At 43.1% G+C, this 16,289-nt stretch overlaps 1 protein-coding gene across 19 annotated transcripts in view; it reads right to left on the bottom strand.

The window, feature by feature from the left end:
* The window catches only part of celf2 (cugbp, Elav-like family member 2), a 236,870-nt gene that overhangs the window by 75,389 nt on the left and 145,192 nt on the right, over positions 1-16,289 (bottom strand). For all 19 annotated transcript variants that reach the window (XM_013913980.1, XM_013913979.1, XM_013913983.1 and 16 more), the window contains one exon: positions 6,198-6,280. In XM_013913980.1, coding sequence (XP_013769434.1) covers positions 6,198-6,280 — 83 coding nt within the window. The remainder of the gene's footprint in view (positions 1-6,197; positions 6,281-16,289) is intronic.

Genomic DNA, 16,289 nt, shown 5'->3' with positions numbered 1-16,289 from the left:
CAGCCTCTAATGCATACACACTAGCAGCGTATATTTTAGCAGTTTCACAATTTCAAAATCTGAAGTGTAAAAATAACCCAAATTTCTCTGCATAGGCTGCACAAGAAGTGGTTGAAAAGTGAAATCCTTATCATTCAGCATCAACAGCAATGACACTTTACCTTGCAAGCTGAGCTACACTCATAAATATAATCTTGTTTGCTGGCCACTATCTTCTTGGAACTAAACAAAACGGAAGCAATCAACCAAAAGAAAAAGTAAATGATAACCTTGCTTTTGATACAACTGAGGTGAAAACTGAAAAGAAAAATTGTTCTGACACTCAGTTCGTGTTGTGACCTGTATCTTCTCTAGAAACATTACTTCATCGCTGAAATATGACAGGCATGTCTGGAGCTGACATGAATATACACATTCTGCATGCATACAATCACATATGCATACATTTGGTACGAGTGCGCTGACGGATCGCTGACAAATCTTCAGGAGAGACATCAGAGGAGTGATGGAGATGGGGCCGGGAGAGAAGCAACAAGCAGCGCTGTCATTTTTCTTTCTCTCTTGTTTTTTTTTCCAACTGGCGAGGAAGCCTACACCTCGCCGCTTTGCTCTCGCCACCGCCATCACCTCTGTGAGAACCAAGCAGGGAGAGATTCATCACATAAAACCACAGACCCCCTTCACTTATCCCTTTTCGCAAAAAATGGCAGCCATTCAACTGTTTTTTTTGCCCTAAACCAACATGGCTGCCAATACCGGTGCCCTTTTCTCCAGTCTGGCCCCCGTCCAGCTTTCCACTCTGATTGCATCTCTGCCTGTTAGGGCCTTGGGTTTGGAAGGAGAGATAGAGCGAGGGAGGGGATGAGTGCCAATACAAACATTGTTCTGCTGGCTTTTTACAAGCCAGGAGAGTGGGGAAGTTAATAAGCAGGTATTGGTTTTTAACTGCGCCCCGTTTATTGCTTTGCCCTCGAGCGTGCTGGAGTGCTCTACTCCACCTTTTTCCTGTCCATCTGCCCATCACCTTTGCTAACCTCCTGCTCAATTTCCCCCTCTCTCTGTCTGCTCTCCTTTTGTCTTGACATGCCTCATTCAGCAATTAATCCGCCATTCTCATCATCTGTTTATTTCTGCCTCCCACTGGATCCTTACTCTCATTTTATTTTATTTTTTGGCCCTTTTTTTTCCCATTTTGAGCTGAGTTGAAGCCAGTTTTAAAAAAATCCAGCATAAACCACTCAATGCTCCGTCATTATGCTGCTATTGATTTAGTGTTTTGCAAGTGTGTCCTCGGTCCTCTTCCCTGTATATTAAATCTAAAACCATATCCGTCCATCAATACAGGACAATCGCATAAGCTGTTGTTGTCCACCTCTGACATGATGAATATGATGCGGGTTTAATTGCATATGTGTCACCTGCTTTTTTTTTTTTTTCTACATGGGTTAACATTTTTAATATTTGTTGCTCCCAGAAGCTTTTCATGAACAAACATGACAATAAACTTTCCTTTACTTCCAGCACTTATGAGCAACCTTTTAAATCTCACCGCTGGGCTCCGCAGATTCTTGTTTCAAAGAAACAACTTTCAGCTTTTTAAAAACTCTGTTACAGCACTTGGCACAAAGCTACAACCCCTACAAGCAGTAGCGGGTGGCTCAGTGGAGTTGTTTTGTCCTGGGGCTTGCCTGTGAGGCTACAAATAGGCTGCCCTAACCCAAATCTGGGGCCATGAAGAGCTTAAAAGACACAATTTGGGGTTAGAAAAACTGCTTTAATCCTCTACAAGGTTGATGTAAAAAAAATATTTAATTTCAAATTTTATTTCATACTTTCAGTCACTTAGTTGCCAGCCAGCAGAAGTACTGAGGAATGGTCAGAGCCTGCTTGTTTTTTATCTTGAACGACTGCTAGAGAACACAGATGGACTATAGACAGACTGTTTATAAAAGATGAATGTAGCCTGCAGGTTTGAAAAGCTAAGCCAGGGCATAAGTGCATTAAACCTTTATTCTTTCTAAAGGCCAGCAGTGGGTGAATCCTCTGGATGCAAAAAGAATGAAGTGGTAAATAAGAATGCATGCAGAAGTCTGTGATAACCCAAACCTATATGCAGAGTGGGATTTCCCTCCTTAATATGTAACCAATAAAATATGGCTTATTTGTTACGTATTACTGCTTAAAACATAGGTTACTTTTTTAACCACCACATCTGATTTTTAAAGTGAATCTAGAGTAAGTAACACTGGGGTCACTGGGTTCAGACTCTGTGCCGCTCGTCTTTTAGACCATGGCCCTTTGTGCTAAACCCACAGTGAGAAACCTTGGTGTTAAACTGGAGCATGATTTTTATACTAAATAAGCAGCTGAATTCTGTTATTAACACTAGTTTTTACCACTTGAGGCTTTTATCCACCATCAAATCAGCTTTATCTTTTAAAAGGTTTGAATGTCTCATTCATGCTTTTATCACAATGTGTCTGGACTATTGTTATGCACACTGTGTTGGCCTTAGTAAAGTTTCCCTTTTTTGCCTGCAGTGAGTCGGGATTTGTCTTCTAACTGGTACTCGCCATTGCAAGAACATTACGCATCCTGGCCTCCCCCCATGTTCCCTCAAGTTTGCTGAGGTCCATAGACCAGCTGCTCCTGGTAGTCCAAACAACCGGACTGAAAACCAGGGGCAACTGAGCTTGTTCACACCTCCCTGTCCATGGTATTACAGTTTTTGAAAACACATCTTAAAACTAATTTTATTCCTTTATTTATTATTTATTTCATGACTCTGCTCTGTTCCAACTTTTCATTGAGCCAAAGAACTCAGCTGTTTCAGAAAACTACCGCTCATTAAATCAAAGAGAAATTAACTATCACAAAAAAACCCCAACCTAAAAATCTCCTCCTGCTGATCGCTCCCTCTGGGCTGTTGAACAACATCTCTAAAGAAATGTTATCTGCAAGTGATAGAGGGCTGATAGAGACGAGCAAATATACTCCTGATTGGAAATATCAACCCTAATTTAAACTAAATGCGATTCATTCAAGCTTAGAGAATTAAATATAAAGAAATGTTTTACTATATTCTTGCTCGGCTTCCATATGACAGATATTACCTACCAGAGGCATCATAATTTCCAGATAGACATATTTAAATGTTAATAAATGCATTTTCTACAAGTTTAGGTGTAATGTTTTGTACTGACGTTTTAAAGACGCTCTGATAATGTGTTGTTTCCTCTGCTTCAGAGACCAAATACAGACCCAAATTTACTGCTACCTGACATCAAAAAGGCCCAAACGAATGCTGCAGGAGAGAGAAGCAAGTGAGGAAGAGGGATGACCAGACAGAACAGAGGGAGGGATGGTGTTATGGTGTAGAAGAAGGCGATTTCATGTTCCTATAATCCTGAAACTGCTGCAGTATGTGTCCTCCCCTGGGCTGTTTCACACCTCCAACCAGGGATAAGTGACAAGCTCTCACGGTGCAGAGAAACAGCCGAAATTTAACATACTTATTCCACGAGCAATTAACACGGTGACTCTGTGCAAAACAACAAGATTGACTCTGAATCGGGAGCGGGAGCATAAATCCCACGTACGGCTCTTGTGGGATTCGTAGTATCCACCCTGTCCTGCCCAGGGGGGCTATCCACTGATCCAACCGACAGAAGTAAGAGCGTGCAGGCGCTCAACTGATGAGATTCCAGTTAGCTGGCACAGACGAGGAGAGGGGTGGGGAAGCAGCCAATAACCTGAGCAGAAGGGATCTGGGGGCCTCTAAATATCCACCCAGGGCTAAAAGTGTGAGAGTGCGAGCAAGCTTCAGCCCACTTCCTCTATTGCTCTCCTGGGCCACAAGAGGGAACAATATTGGAAAATGGAGCACCAGCACACTCCTTTATAGTCAGGCATATGCACGGGTGTCCAGAAAAGCAGGAACAGATGCCAGCAAGCAGATAAACATGCAAGTGTTTTCAACTGCTAGTGGCAGCGTGTTTTGATGATTGTTCTCTAATCATCTTTGCACAAGGATGAGCGTGCAGGCTAGAAGCAAAGGGAAACACAACACAAACTCCTGCAGACTGCCGAAGCCAGTAATGAAAATATAAAGTGGGGACGAGTGGGTGATTGTCAGCTTTTGGTGAACATTTGCTTGGAATAAATTTGGACAACACGTTTTTGCGAAACAACAGCAGATGATATCATTACACTAAAAGCCGATAAATTATAAATCACTGGCAATAACTAGTTGTAATGTCTGTATTTCAGTGGAAACGTCTCCTCACCTGCTGGCACTCAATTTCGATGTTGTCAGCGCATTGATATGTTATCAGCAGTTGGTGCCCCACTCTCACCAACTGACTAGCAGGCTCATTAGTCTGTTACAGCCATTCTAATCAGTGACAAACAGAGAGCAAACCCACATTACATGGGATGCATCTTGTGTGCAGAAGTGCACAGTGTTAAATGTGGTAAGTTAGCATGTGAAAAATTTATATCAATATTTTGTGCAGTAAAAATATTTCTAAAAGTCACCGATTCTTAACGCAGCCGTTGACATCAACCATGTAATATCACAGGATGAATTTATTATTATTATTACTTTTTGAACGGATCGAAATAAACACATGTGACCAATCAGACCACTGCATTTGGCAATGAGTGCGCTCGTAGATGGTCAGATGCGGTCTTTGTCGTCTACATGCGCGTTACACAACAAGTTCGAAACTGGAAACCTCTGAATTTTGTGTCACTTTTTCACAATGTGCAAAGTGTGTAAAGAGAAATTACAAACAAAAGTAAAAGGCAACTCTTAAAAACTGTCTAAAAGATGAGTCTTTAACTTGCTTGTCATGGTCGAGAATTACATAGATGGGTATGGATTATTATTATTAATCCCACACTGTGGAAATCCACTTGTTACAGCAGCACATGGCTCAGGTAGAAAAAGTCCATTTGAGTTATATTTGAAAATAAAACCAAAAAATAAGAAAAAAAAAAAGCCAAAACTGCTAAAAATGATGATTCAAGTCAAATAAAAGAGTAATTTGTATGATGTACAAATGGCTACTATATACAGTAAAATACAGGACAAAGACATTTTCTAGATTTTCTATATGTACATGGGAACTGCTGAGGGAATGATAGTATATATATGTGCTTCCACTACCTCTCCGGTCTCTTATTGTGGACTTTTAATGTGGAAGCACACTGTCTAATCGTAGGTGGTAGCAGCACCAGTAACAGGTGGAAGAAGCCACCAAAGATCAACATGAGACTGTGTGGGAGTGACACATGAAGCACGTAGTACTACGACTCGAGCATTTTCCAGACAGCATCAGGAGACTCAGGTTGGGACACTGTCCTCAGCTGCACTCTTTCATATGTGGCACACAGCGCGCTACAGTCTGCTTCTGACAGGTTCTCCATTTTGGAAATAGTCAATCTGGTTTATTTAAAGGTGATTTCAGGATAGTGCGCAGGAGGCAGGAGACCTTATGTCCATTCGATTGCTGTGAACTCACGGGACTACTGTCTGCACCCAGAGCCGACAGGATAAATACTGAGGTTTTTACATGCAGCTCTGCGGTCTGCGGCTGAGTGATGGTGCAACACAGGGATCTTATTTGCCTCTATCTGTGTACATATCAAAAGATGGTCTGTGGTTCTTCTATTAGGTAGGCTACACTGACTAACCTTCTAGGATAAAGGTAGAGCTTGGGTTTTAGGCTGAAGTCCACCTACTTTCATTAGAAATGTTTCCTTTTTTGGATCATCCAAAATCTTTTTAACAACAAAAACTGAACGAATGTCTGAAATGGATCATTTTCTATTTTCTAGAAACTTTTCTAACTCCAGACAGTCCCCTGGTGACCCGGTGGCTGTTATGGTGGTAATAATGGTTTTTGACTTTTATGACATTCACACTTAAGCTTGGAAAGAACCAGTGGACATAGACTCCCTCCAAACTTTTGAACTAACCTTGACAGTCACCTGCTCGCACTCTCGGTCACTCACAAATGCTCTGTAGCAGCAGCGCAACACACTGAGGCAGTTACTTGCGTATTCATACCCACCCACACACACACAACACAGGTCGGTGTGGGGCGGGGTCGGGCGGGGCTGCCTCGAGGTACCGCTGTAAGTGTGTGATTAGAGGAGAAAGTAGGCAGAGGAGAATGAGGACACACACTCACCCCTGTTAAGGTCTTTATGTTATGCAGTGCATTCTGAGCTTCAAGGGCAGCTTTCCTTGTGTAAAACGTGACAAAACAGCAGCCTGGGGAGAAAGAGAGAGAGAGAGAGATGAGCATAAGGAGCAACAAAGAGCATTTTCTCTCTTCATCTGCCTGGCATCACCTGTCGACACTGGGAGACGCTGAGTGAATGTTAAGGAGAAAACATCCTAACGGAGAGGAAGAGAACACTTTTTTTTTTTAGTTTGTTTCAACGCTGATGACTTGAGCCTGGAGGAACCGTGCACACGAAGTGATGCATGAGCACACACTCACACAGACACACACTCACATGCGAACAACAAGGAAACGAAGACAGGAACGTGGAGAAGCAAGGTTGTCTCTTCATTAATCCCAGAGTGATCTGTGAACAGCTGCTTTATCGTTCATTCACCAAAGAAAGCGCTGACTCATTTATTTATGCTCCCTTTATTTGCATCTCGACATTTCTGACAAATGTGGGCTGGAAATGGAAACATTCAGGTGACACACATGTTACAGCAGTTTTTAAATGATCATATTTAAACGATTCATCAAAAAGTAGTGAAGCCATCTAAAATCAGTGGAAAAAAATGTAAATCTGACAAAAAGTAAAATAAAGAAATCAGCGACTGAAACCTTGGCATGATTCAGCTTGAAGTGTCAATGCAATTCACTGATCAGGCTACTAAAAATCACTTAAAATCAAAATTTGAGCTACGTTTAACTTTGACACTGCAATGTCTTTAGACCTGCAAATTAAACTTTACAAGGTGCTTGCATGCTCACACTCTCACACAGTACCACAACTGGACTCGAATGTAAATGTATACACAATTGCAGTGAAGAAAGCAGGGAGGGAAACGAGAGTAGGGCTGAAACACCGCAGTCATGGGCCATTTTCAGTCAGCACACAAACCTGCACAGTCAGGCAAAAATAAGCCAGCGGGAGGAAAATGTAGGGCAGAGACCGAGGTGTGACTCTTCTATTTTCCTCGTACACACAGCAAGCAGCTGTTTATGTCAAACACAAGGTTTGGACAAATCGCTCACGGTGAGGATTTTGTGTCTGCGTTTACGTCCTCATGACACGACTGTCGAACAGCTATGGGGAAATTTCCAAACGAGATGTAACGGGGAGAACATTTATCAAGGCAACCCACGGCGGGCTCGAATAAATCCAGTGTTTGAACTAAAACTAGCATTCTGGGGAGAGCATAAACCTTGTTTTTGTAGATACAGTTTAAAGATGCCACATGCAGGCAATCATTAAGTTACTGCTTCGAAAAGAAGGCAGCCATAAGGATGTGTCACTGCCACTGCCGCCACTGTTGAAAATGTGGAGAATGTGTTGAGAGTGAATGTGAGTGCGAATGGTTGTCTGTCTCTGTGTGTTAGCCTGGCGACCAGTCCAAGGTGTACCCGGCCTCTCGCCCTATGACAGCTGGGATAGGCTCCAGCACCCCCCGCGATCCTGAAAAGGATAAGTGGAAGCGAATGGATGGATGGATGGATTAAATGGAGCTACTGCAGGATAAAATCCCAAACTGTGGATTGACTTCTTCTTGCATTAAACCTCTGGTCACCTACAGCTGCTTACCTGGTGAAGAGGATCAGTAAACTTTACATTAGCATGAGGCAGCCACAGGTGAGGCACTGCTATGGCTTCAGCATCTTAGTCCAGGTTCATATGTTCATATGCTTGGACCTGCTGCCTCCAGCTCTGCTCATCTGGTAATTTTGTTGTGTATTTATTTGTCCAGAGATGAGCAGAGTGGACCATTGTTTACATCTGCTTTGGTGTCTCCCCCATTGTCTTTATGGCACAAATCAATTCAGTGTGAATACGGTGAATCGGTTGAGGTTTTGTTGCCTGTGCTGCAGACATCAGCCCTGATGACACTTGCCCTGCAGTGCATCTTAGTGAAATCCAACAGTGAGCATCTGGAGCAGGTTTAGCATCCAAATCCCAAAGTCCCTTTGATGAGGCTGGGAGTGTAATGGATCTGAATTCCTGCGGTGTCCTCTGGGTGCCAGGGCTGTTGAATAGTTGGCCCTTAGCCTAGCGTCAGCAACGTGATTGGTGTTGTGATTCAGATGGTGCAGTGCCTGTGTATTAGCAGGGATAACTCTCAGCTTAGCGTTTTCCCTCTATGACCCCCAGTGTGAAAGACGGCTCGGGGTGTCACTTCACTAAACCCTAAGCCCCCCCGCTTCAGCTATCAGTATCAATTTGCCACCAAGAGTTTCACACCAGCTTCTACTGGTTAAAGGCAGGGAGATAATCGGGGGTATTAATCATGACTGACAGAATATCACTGGGTAAAAATGTATTCAATGTATTCCATGTGGGTCACCAAAAAGATGGCAAATACACACCAAACTCTGTGGTAAAAGTGCTGGCTTCCACATATCGCTGATCTCCATCAGTTCGGCTTCATCTTTGTGCCGCATTTCCATGATAAAAATTAGACCCAGTGAGGATACGGATGATGGAGAAGCACTGAAAATCCTAAATTAGGTTGAAGTTGTAGTTGTAGTTAAGCCAGCATGAAAAAGCACCATTAGAGAGAAAAAAAAAGAGTAAAACTAAACAAATATTAGCAGTGGAGTGTGCCTATGAATTAAAATTAGCCATGGTGAAGAATGGTCCAAAGAACTATTGAAATTAGAGTCCTAATAAGAGGAGACGATCAAATAATGAAACTCCACCAACAGTGGGAAACCAAATAAAATAAAAATCCTTGAAATGTAAAAGCTTTTAATACATGTACAAGTTTTTACTGAGCAATGAAACGACTGCATACAACTCCAACACCCACATAATATATGAGCCATGCACCACCATACCCTCTAAAACAGGGGTGGGGGAGTTCCAGGACTCAAGGATCAGTGTCCTGCAGGTTTTAGATATCACCCTGGGTCAGCACACCTGAATTAAATGACTAGTTCATTACCAGGCCTCTGGAGAACTTCAAGACATGTTTAGGAGGTAATTTAGCCATTTAAATCAGCTGTTTTGGATCAAGGACACATTTAAAACCTGCAGGACACCAGCCCTTGAGGCCTGGAGTTCCCCGACCCCTGCTCTAAAAGCAGACCTTGGGAACATGACGGTGATCCGTTCAATTCATTTTTATTTACATAGCACCAAATCACAGCTTGCTAAAGGTGCTTTATATTCAAAGGTAAAGACCCTCCAATAATAGGGAGAAAACCCCAATGAACGAGCACTTGACGACAGTGGGAAGGAAAAACTCCATTTTAACAGGAAGAAACCTCCGCAGGACCACGCTCAGTGAGGGGCAGTCATCTGCCGCCACTGGTTGGGGTTTAGGGGAGAAAGATGGGCCAAAAGAGTCAAAACTTTCAATGAATAATCTAAACACTCCTAAAAAAGTAAAAATAAAGGGTTTAATTGCAAAGTAATTGAAAAGGCCTGTGCAGATGCACTTTAGAGGTATACTGTAAGGGTCTCAAAACTACTTATGTGTACTGTTTTCCACCAATGTGTGGTGCCAGTTTGACCCCTGCCCTGTCCCCCCTGCCAGCCTCTCCCCACCATGCCTGCTTGTCCATGGATGACACCAGCGACTCATCTTGACCTACCTCTCCTCACCACCGAGGTGAGTCCAATCAGTCTCATAGACTGACCCAGAAAAACACAGTAAATTATCTGATGTACAAGTGTTCTCACTAGCTTCATTGTTTTTGCAAGAGGCACATAATTTTCAACTGTATATTTCCTGCATGCTGGGTAAAAGGTAGAGATTATGTGTATTCAAGGGCGAGCTTTTTAGTATTGCCTCAGTTTTGTACATTATAATTCCAATTGCACCTGTGTTCAAGCTTTGCCCCCCTGTGTGCGATTAGCAATTCCAATAACAATGTTGGAGGGTTAGCGGCTGGATGTGAATTCTGATTCCAGTGGCATTTTCTACATATCTGTATATGGGAGGGTTAGCTTTTGGTGTTAGCATTAGTGATTCTGACGGCATATAATGTGCAGGGGAGGGTTGGCTGTTAGCGCTGTGTTAGCCACGGTGTGTTGTCATTCCCACGGCGTAGCCAGGGCCTTGGAGCCATGCGGCATGTGGCAGAGCGTCCCAGGTGGTGGGCTGTCAAGATGAGGATCAAAGAGCAGAGGAGTGGACCACACACACACACACACACACACACACACACACACACACACACACACACACACACACACAGAATCCTGCAGAAAGCCACTGAGTGTGCATATTTTAGGTGTAGGTCTGCACGTTTGCTTATTATTTACACATAAGCATACCTGTACTACAACCACAAGCAGGTGCAGGGGCCCAGCACGAATAAGCTCTTTCCATCAATTTGTGTGCATGTGTCTTTTTTTCTGCAGAACAAACATTTACCTGAAGGCCGAGAGGGCTCTGAGCAAGGAGACACACTTTGCTTGTGTTGTCGAAAAGGGACACTTAAAACCACACACCAGAGACGTGCACGCACAAATCTGGAGCGGCAGGAAGGAATCTATTAGACGCTGGAGTGTACGTGTGCACGTAACAGAAAGAGCAAGACAGCCAGATGGGACATGGGAAAGGAGGGCAGAGCGTTTGCAAGTGAGAAGAAAAAAAAAGAGAAGAAGAAGAGGGGAGAGAAACAGCCGTTGTGAGTTGAATAGAGAGCAGAGGAGGGAGATGCCTGTTCATAAATGCTTCATGGCTGCTGAAGGGGGCCTTTGACTGAGCGAAGACCCACGGCCCCCTGCCTCTGTCAACACATCTACCCCCTCCAACAACAGGTCGACCCCAACTTCTCAGCTCGAGACAGCAGAGCTGCAGAGGAGCTGAAGGGGGGGCTGAATCGGCAAGTTGAGGAGGTTTTTTTCCTCTCACTTATGTCTTCCAACGGCTTTCTCTAAAAATCAGGCACACGCGAGGCCGTGTTCTTAGAGTCTGAAAATTAAACCCGCTTTAGAGGTGACAACCTGACCTGTAATTTTACTTTCTTTGCAAATTAATTTCATAATGTTTTCTTCTTGTTCTGTAACTCTTCATTTGAATGGGAACATCCCAGTCTCCCCTCCATGCCACGCAGTAGTTGGGAGGGTCACCTTAGCCTGAGTGCCAACTAATCTACTTAAATGACTTTCATTAGTCTGGGTTTCAGCGCTGTTTCCCAGTGGCCATGTTGGACTGTTTCTAGACTATCATTTTTTATCTTGAGCTGATGGAAATTGTTATATTTAAACACACTCACAGAAAATAAAGCACCTTATTACATCTTTAGGTTTAGACCTTTAGCTTGTCATTGGTGTGGCACCTGCTGAGTTACTGGCACTGTCATTCGTGTCCAGTGACAATTTTTTACCTTAATCATTGTCATATTTAGAAGTTAGAGTGTGTCTTTGAACTGTGGGAGCACCTGAAGAAAACTCAAACACACAAGGAGGACAAGCGCCCTGGGCAGGTTTAAACCTAGCACCTTTGTGAGGTGAGGCGACCACTGTTCCACCTGTACAAGGCAGATACAAAGTAAACTTGTCAGCGGGTATTAAATACCTTTTAATTTAACTTAAATATATGAGGAAACCCTTAAAGTCTAATTTCTTTTTGTATAACAGACTGTCTCCTCACACTCAACCACATAATAATAAATGGTTGAGTGTGAGGTCCTAATATCTACCTTTTACTGCTCGGAACAGACACTTACAAGTAATCACCTTTAAATCCAATAATTAGCCCTTGGGGGTACATTTGTGGAGACTGTATCTGTAGGGACAGAAACTTACTGTAGTCCAATTTCAGTGTAAAGGGTGTGCAGTTACGCCACTTTATAACTTCTATTAGTGGGGTGTCAAACATAAGGCTCGGGGGCCAGAATTAGCCTGGCACAGACTCCAAATAAAGTTTGGTCTTTAAACTGTATTTTCACAAGTCTTCCCCCATGGCTATTCATATGGGCTTCAAACAAGAATTTCAAAGTGTACAGTCTTCACATGTGGTCGTGGGGACGAGTTAGCTTGCTTTGCTAGTGTAAGCTCAGGGACAGCTTGTTAAATTCGGATAGATGCTAACTCTACGAGAATCTTCCTGTGTATCGCTCCCTTTGTGCAACTCTGAGCTTTAACACAGTCCAGGTTCAGTCCAGTCCATCAAAAAGAACAATACGATTTCACAGCACTTTAATTTAAAGCTGTGCACGGGTAACGATGGAAACATGGACTGGAAGAAAGAGCAGATTCATGAGTTTCACGTCATTGAAGGTAGTTAGCATAACAACAGCAGTGACTCCAGACATGCTCACAAAAGCATGGGACGAGTTTTATATGTACAACTTTATATTAGCCATTTATTTTAAAATTTACTCAAATCTCTATGTTCATTATTTTAAATATTTTTAAGACAGCCTTGTGGCGGAGGTTTGGTCCCTGGCTCAGTTGCAGGGGAGGGGTGAGCTCAAGGGGCAGTGCCAAGGAGGTTGGAGGCACAGCCCATATGGAAAAGATATATATAAATCTTATAAAGTTTGTATCTGTCTTGTGTGAAACTTGTATGAAAAGCATACAAGAGTGAAAACAGATATAAGATCCCTTGAAAAATTATATAATGAAACTTGTATGTTTTGGTTACTTACTAAAACAATATATAAAAGTAATGAGAAAGTGGCCACTTTCATGAGTAAATCATATAAGTTTTTACTATTTCTTTTCCATATGGGAGGTGGAGGTCAGAGACCAGAAGAGGAGGTGTGTGTGTGAGGCCACCTGGAAAGCTGACTACGCTGGAATATTCGTGCTGATCTGAAGTGCATTGTGGTTCTCACAAATAAACTGTAAACAACTATCAGAATGCTGTGTGGGGTCCAAATTATTAACAATACAGAAGTGACCTTGTTTTGTGGCACAAACAGCATAAAACTGAATGAGTATTACAAATTGGAGAGTTTCCTTAAAGATGGAAATTAGTGAAATGTGCATGATTTCATCCAAATCCCAATGCTAGTTATTCTTCTTCTTATTATTATTATTCAGTTTAACTTTGCAGGTCAACAGAGTTGAATTCTCGAGGAGACAGAAAACTAAATTAGGAAATAAAAATTGAATATATATCTTTTTTAGCTCCAAAAAGCCAAAGTTTGATGGACACCATCCATTGCAAAGAGCTGATATATTTGTCCAATCGCCTGACCTGTAATTTTATTTAAAATAATTACAGGTCAGTTCTTTAGAATATGAACAGGTTATGTTTTTACCTCCAATTTACTTGCTTAATCCCATGGGTTAAGGTTAAAGACGTATCTTGTTGGTCCAAACCTCCAGGTTGGCACCAGCTGCTCTATTCAGCACACAAATGTGTGGGCTTGAATTACCTCAGACTGGAGAAAGAGTGGGGAAAAGGCCGGCGGTAGGGTAGGGTGAAAATAACAGAGGCAAAGCCCTGCAGTCCGGCAGAATGAAAGTATGCTTTATTAAAAGGGGAAAAAGAGACAGGTGTGGGATGTATCGCAGAGCTTCACCCAGAGCCCTTCCACCCGAGGCAGGGTTCTTACAGTGACCCACACGAATTTCTCCCCCCCATTATTCCCCTTCCCCTCTACTTTCCTTTTGACCCCTGGGGTTCCACTCAACCGCTGACCCACATTAACTATACTTTACTGCAATTACTGCTCACACAGGCCTCTGGGTGGCATGGAACACATACTCCACCTCGCTCCATTTCTTCCTCTCCTGCCCCCCTCCTCGCCGTTCCCTCGTTGCTCTCTCTGTGCAGCTGTAAAAATGCCCCTTAACGTGTATAATTTATGTGTGTCAAAGAGCCGCTGAGTGACAGCAGGGATGGGGGGAATATGACAGAGAACACATTCTGAATTTGACAGCGCAATAAGAACAGATTGTCAGATGGAAAAACAGGGAGAGGATGAGTGGATGGCTTCAAACAATGCCGCATCTCTGACGGGCATTTGGCTGATGTTCTAATCCTGTTAACGTAGGAATCGGTCCAGCTCGCAGCACTTCACAAATCTATACAATCCACTAGTTACTTTGGTGGAAAAGCACCAATGTCAATCCTCCCCCTCGCTGGCTCCCTCCCTTACTGGCTGTAAAAACAACAAGAGCACTTTCAGGAAATCAAAGCCACTTTCTGGCCGACCTCAAAGTGCTCGGAGAGGGAGGGGAAAAAAATCCAGCTCTGCAAGTTTGCTTATAACCAAGTAACTCTCTCTGTCGCTGAGGCATGCAAAAGTATAAACACAGAGATGAGCTGAGAATCCACACACACACACACACTCACATAAAATCTCCCATTAAAATCCACCTGCAGCTGCTCCCTAATTGGGCCCGGGTAGCTGGCTAAAAAAGCTAACGTCTAGTTAAGGCGATTTAATTGGCCGCTCTGCTTTAGGAAAGAATGAAATAAATCAGTCCTCCGTCTCAGGTCGGCCCCGTCTCAACTGAATCCATTAGAGCAGATAATTGTCTTGGACGGCGGAGCGTTCAGCTCTGCACGTTGCCATAGCCGAGCGAGAGGATACAGTCGGCTTGCAAAGCGGATGTCTGCCATTGGACGGGTGTGCGGGTCCCTGGACACGGCATCAGAGCAGCCCAGGCAATGAGGAAGCTGATCTGAGCAGTGATCGAAAATCAAACGCTGTAATCTGCTACATGTGTTTATCTCTGGGCTGGAAATGATTTCCAGAGGCGTTTCTGTTCTCTTTCTTCATTTTTCAATATGACACACATAACAAATGACGTTTAAGCGGTTTCAGACGTCCAGATCAAACATTTATCACGGCTCGGTGTCGATTTTCACGTTTCGGCACCTTTTTAGTGTCAGCCTCGTCATCCCTCGCTCACGTTTTCGGGGATTGATGTTGACGCTCCCCCCCGCCCCCCATTTTTTTAATTTGTCTTTTCAGCTACAGGTGGAATCACTTGCTCGCAGCAACTATCAGCAACACAGATTAGAAAACAGACACCGATTAAAATGAACATGTCACTGGTTATTGGTTTTGGCGAAGGCTGAGTGATTATAGTCTTTTTAATAATCCACTAGTCATATAATAAAGCTGTGGCTCTTGCTTTTTGAGAGCTGAATCAGAATTTTAAGAGAGAAATAATCACTCATGCTTCATTTTTTCCCCTTCCCTGGCATTCGCAGGTCTGACAGACAACATCGCTTTATCCAATAATAATTTCAGGCCTGTTAAAATTTAGACTCGTCTGCATTCAGTTTGCCACGACTCAAATCCCTTGTGCCTTATACCTTATTTTGATCATTCCAAAGTATTTCCAGGCCGTGTTGTGCACAGAGACTTTTGCGCAGATCAGCCACTTAATGAAGACATTAAACTTATTCTGTGCATGCATGATGTTCATGTGTGCGCGTGTGCTTGTGTCTCACTTGTATCATTAAGATAAATGACAAAGCGCATCCCCAGCCAAAAAACAGACACTCACACGCTGCAACAAACCCGTCATGGCGCTTAAGGTTGTGTTTTAGCAAAAGGACCATTTTCTGTTTACCCCTCTGGCTCTCTTTGTCTCATTCTCTCTTTATCTCTGCCTCCATCTCTCTCTCTCTTTCAGCACAAAATGCCAAATTGTTCCATTTCTCACTCTCTCCCTTCCTCCCCGGCTCATCCACTCATCTGGTTATTAACTCCAAACACATTAAACCAACAGTAGCGCCACGATATTCCCCAGACCATCCTAGTCAGCATAAGCACACACACACACACACTCACACACAGCCTAAATGCAAGCACCTGGGTCAAACGACAAAATGGATTCTGCATGACGCACAAAAGTGACACAATTGAATGCTCTGGGACCAAACCAAGCTGCCTCTCAAATCATTTTTCTGTGATTGATTACATTTTGGCTTCTGAATAACCTAAACGGGATTAAAGAGATCGTTTAAATTATTACCAATATGTGTTTTTGGAAGCTGAAATGATATCTCTTACTTTAATGCCAAAAAGTGCTCTGAAAACGACTGAATGGCGTTTGCTCAAGGAATTTTATTTTCGTCGGGCTGAAGCAGCCTCTCATACAGCACTTAGGACCGTCATGTGATGCTAGATGATGAC

This window comes from Pundamilia nyererei, unplaced genomic scaffold, assembly GCF_000239375.1.
Source record: "Pundamilia nyererei isolate P.nyererei 1_Seehausen unplaced genomic scaffold, PunNye1.0 scaffold00162, whole genome shotgun sequence".
Taxonomy (NCBI): Eukaryota; Metazoa; Chordata; class Actinopteri; order Cichliformes; family Cichlidae; genus Pundamilia; species Pundamilia nyererei.
Note: the sequence above shows the minus strand (reverse complement) of the source record. Positions and strands in the feature narration are given on the sequence as shown.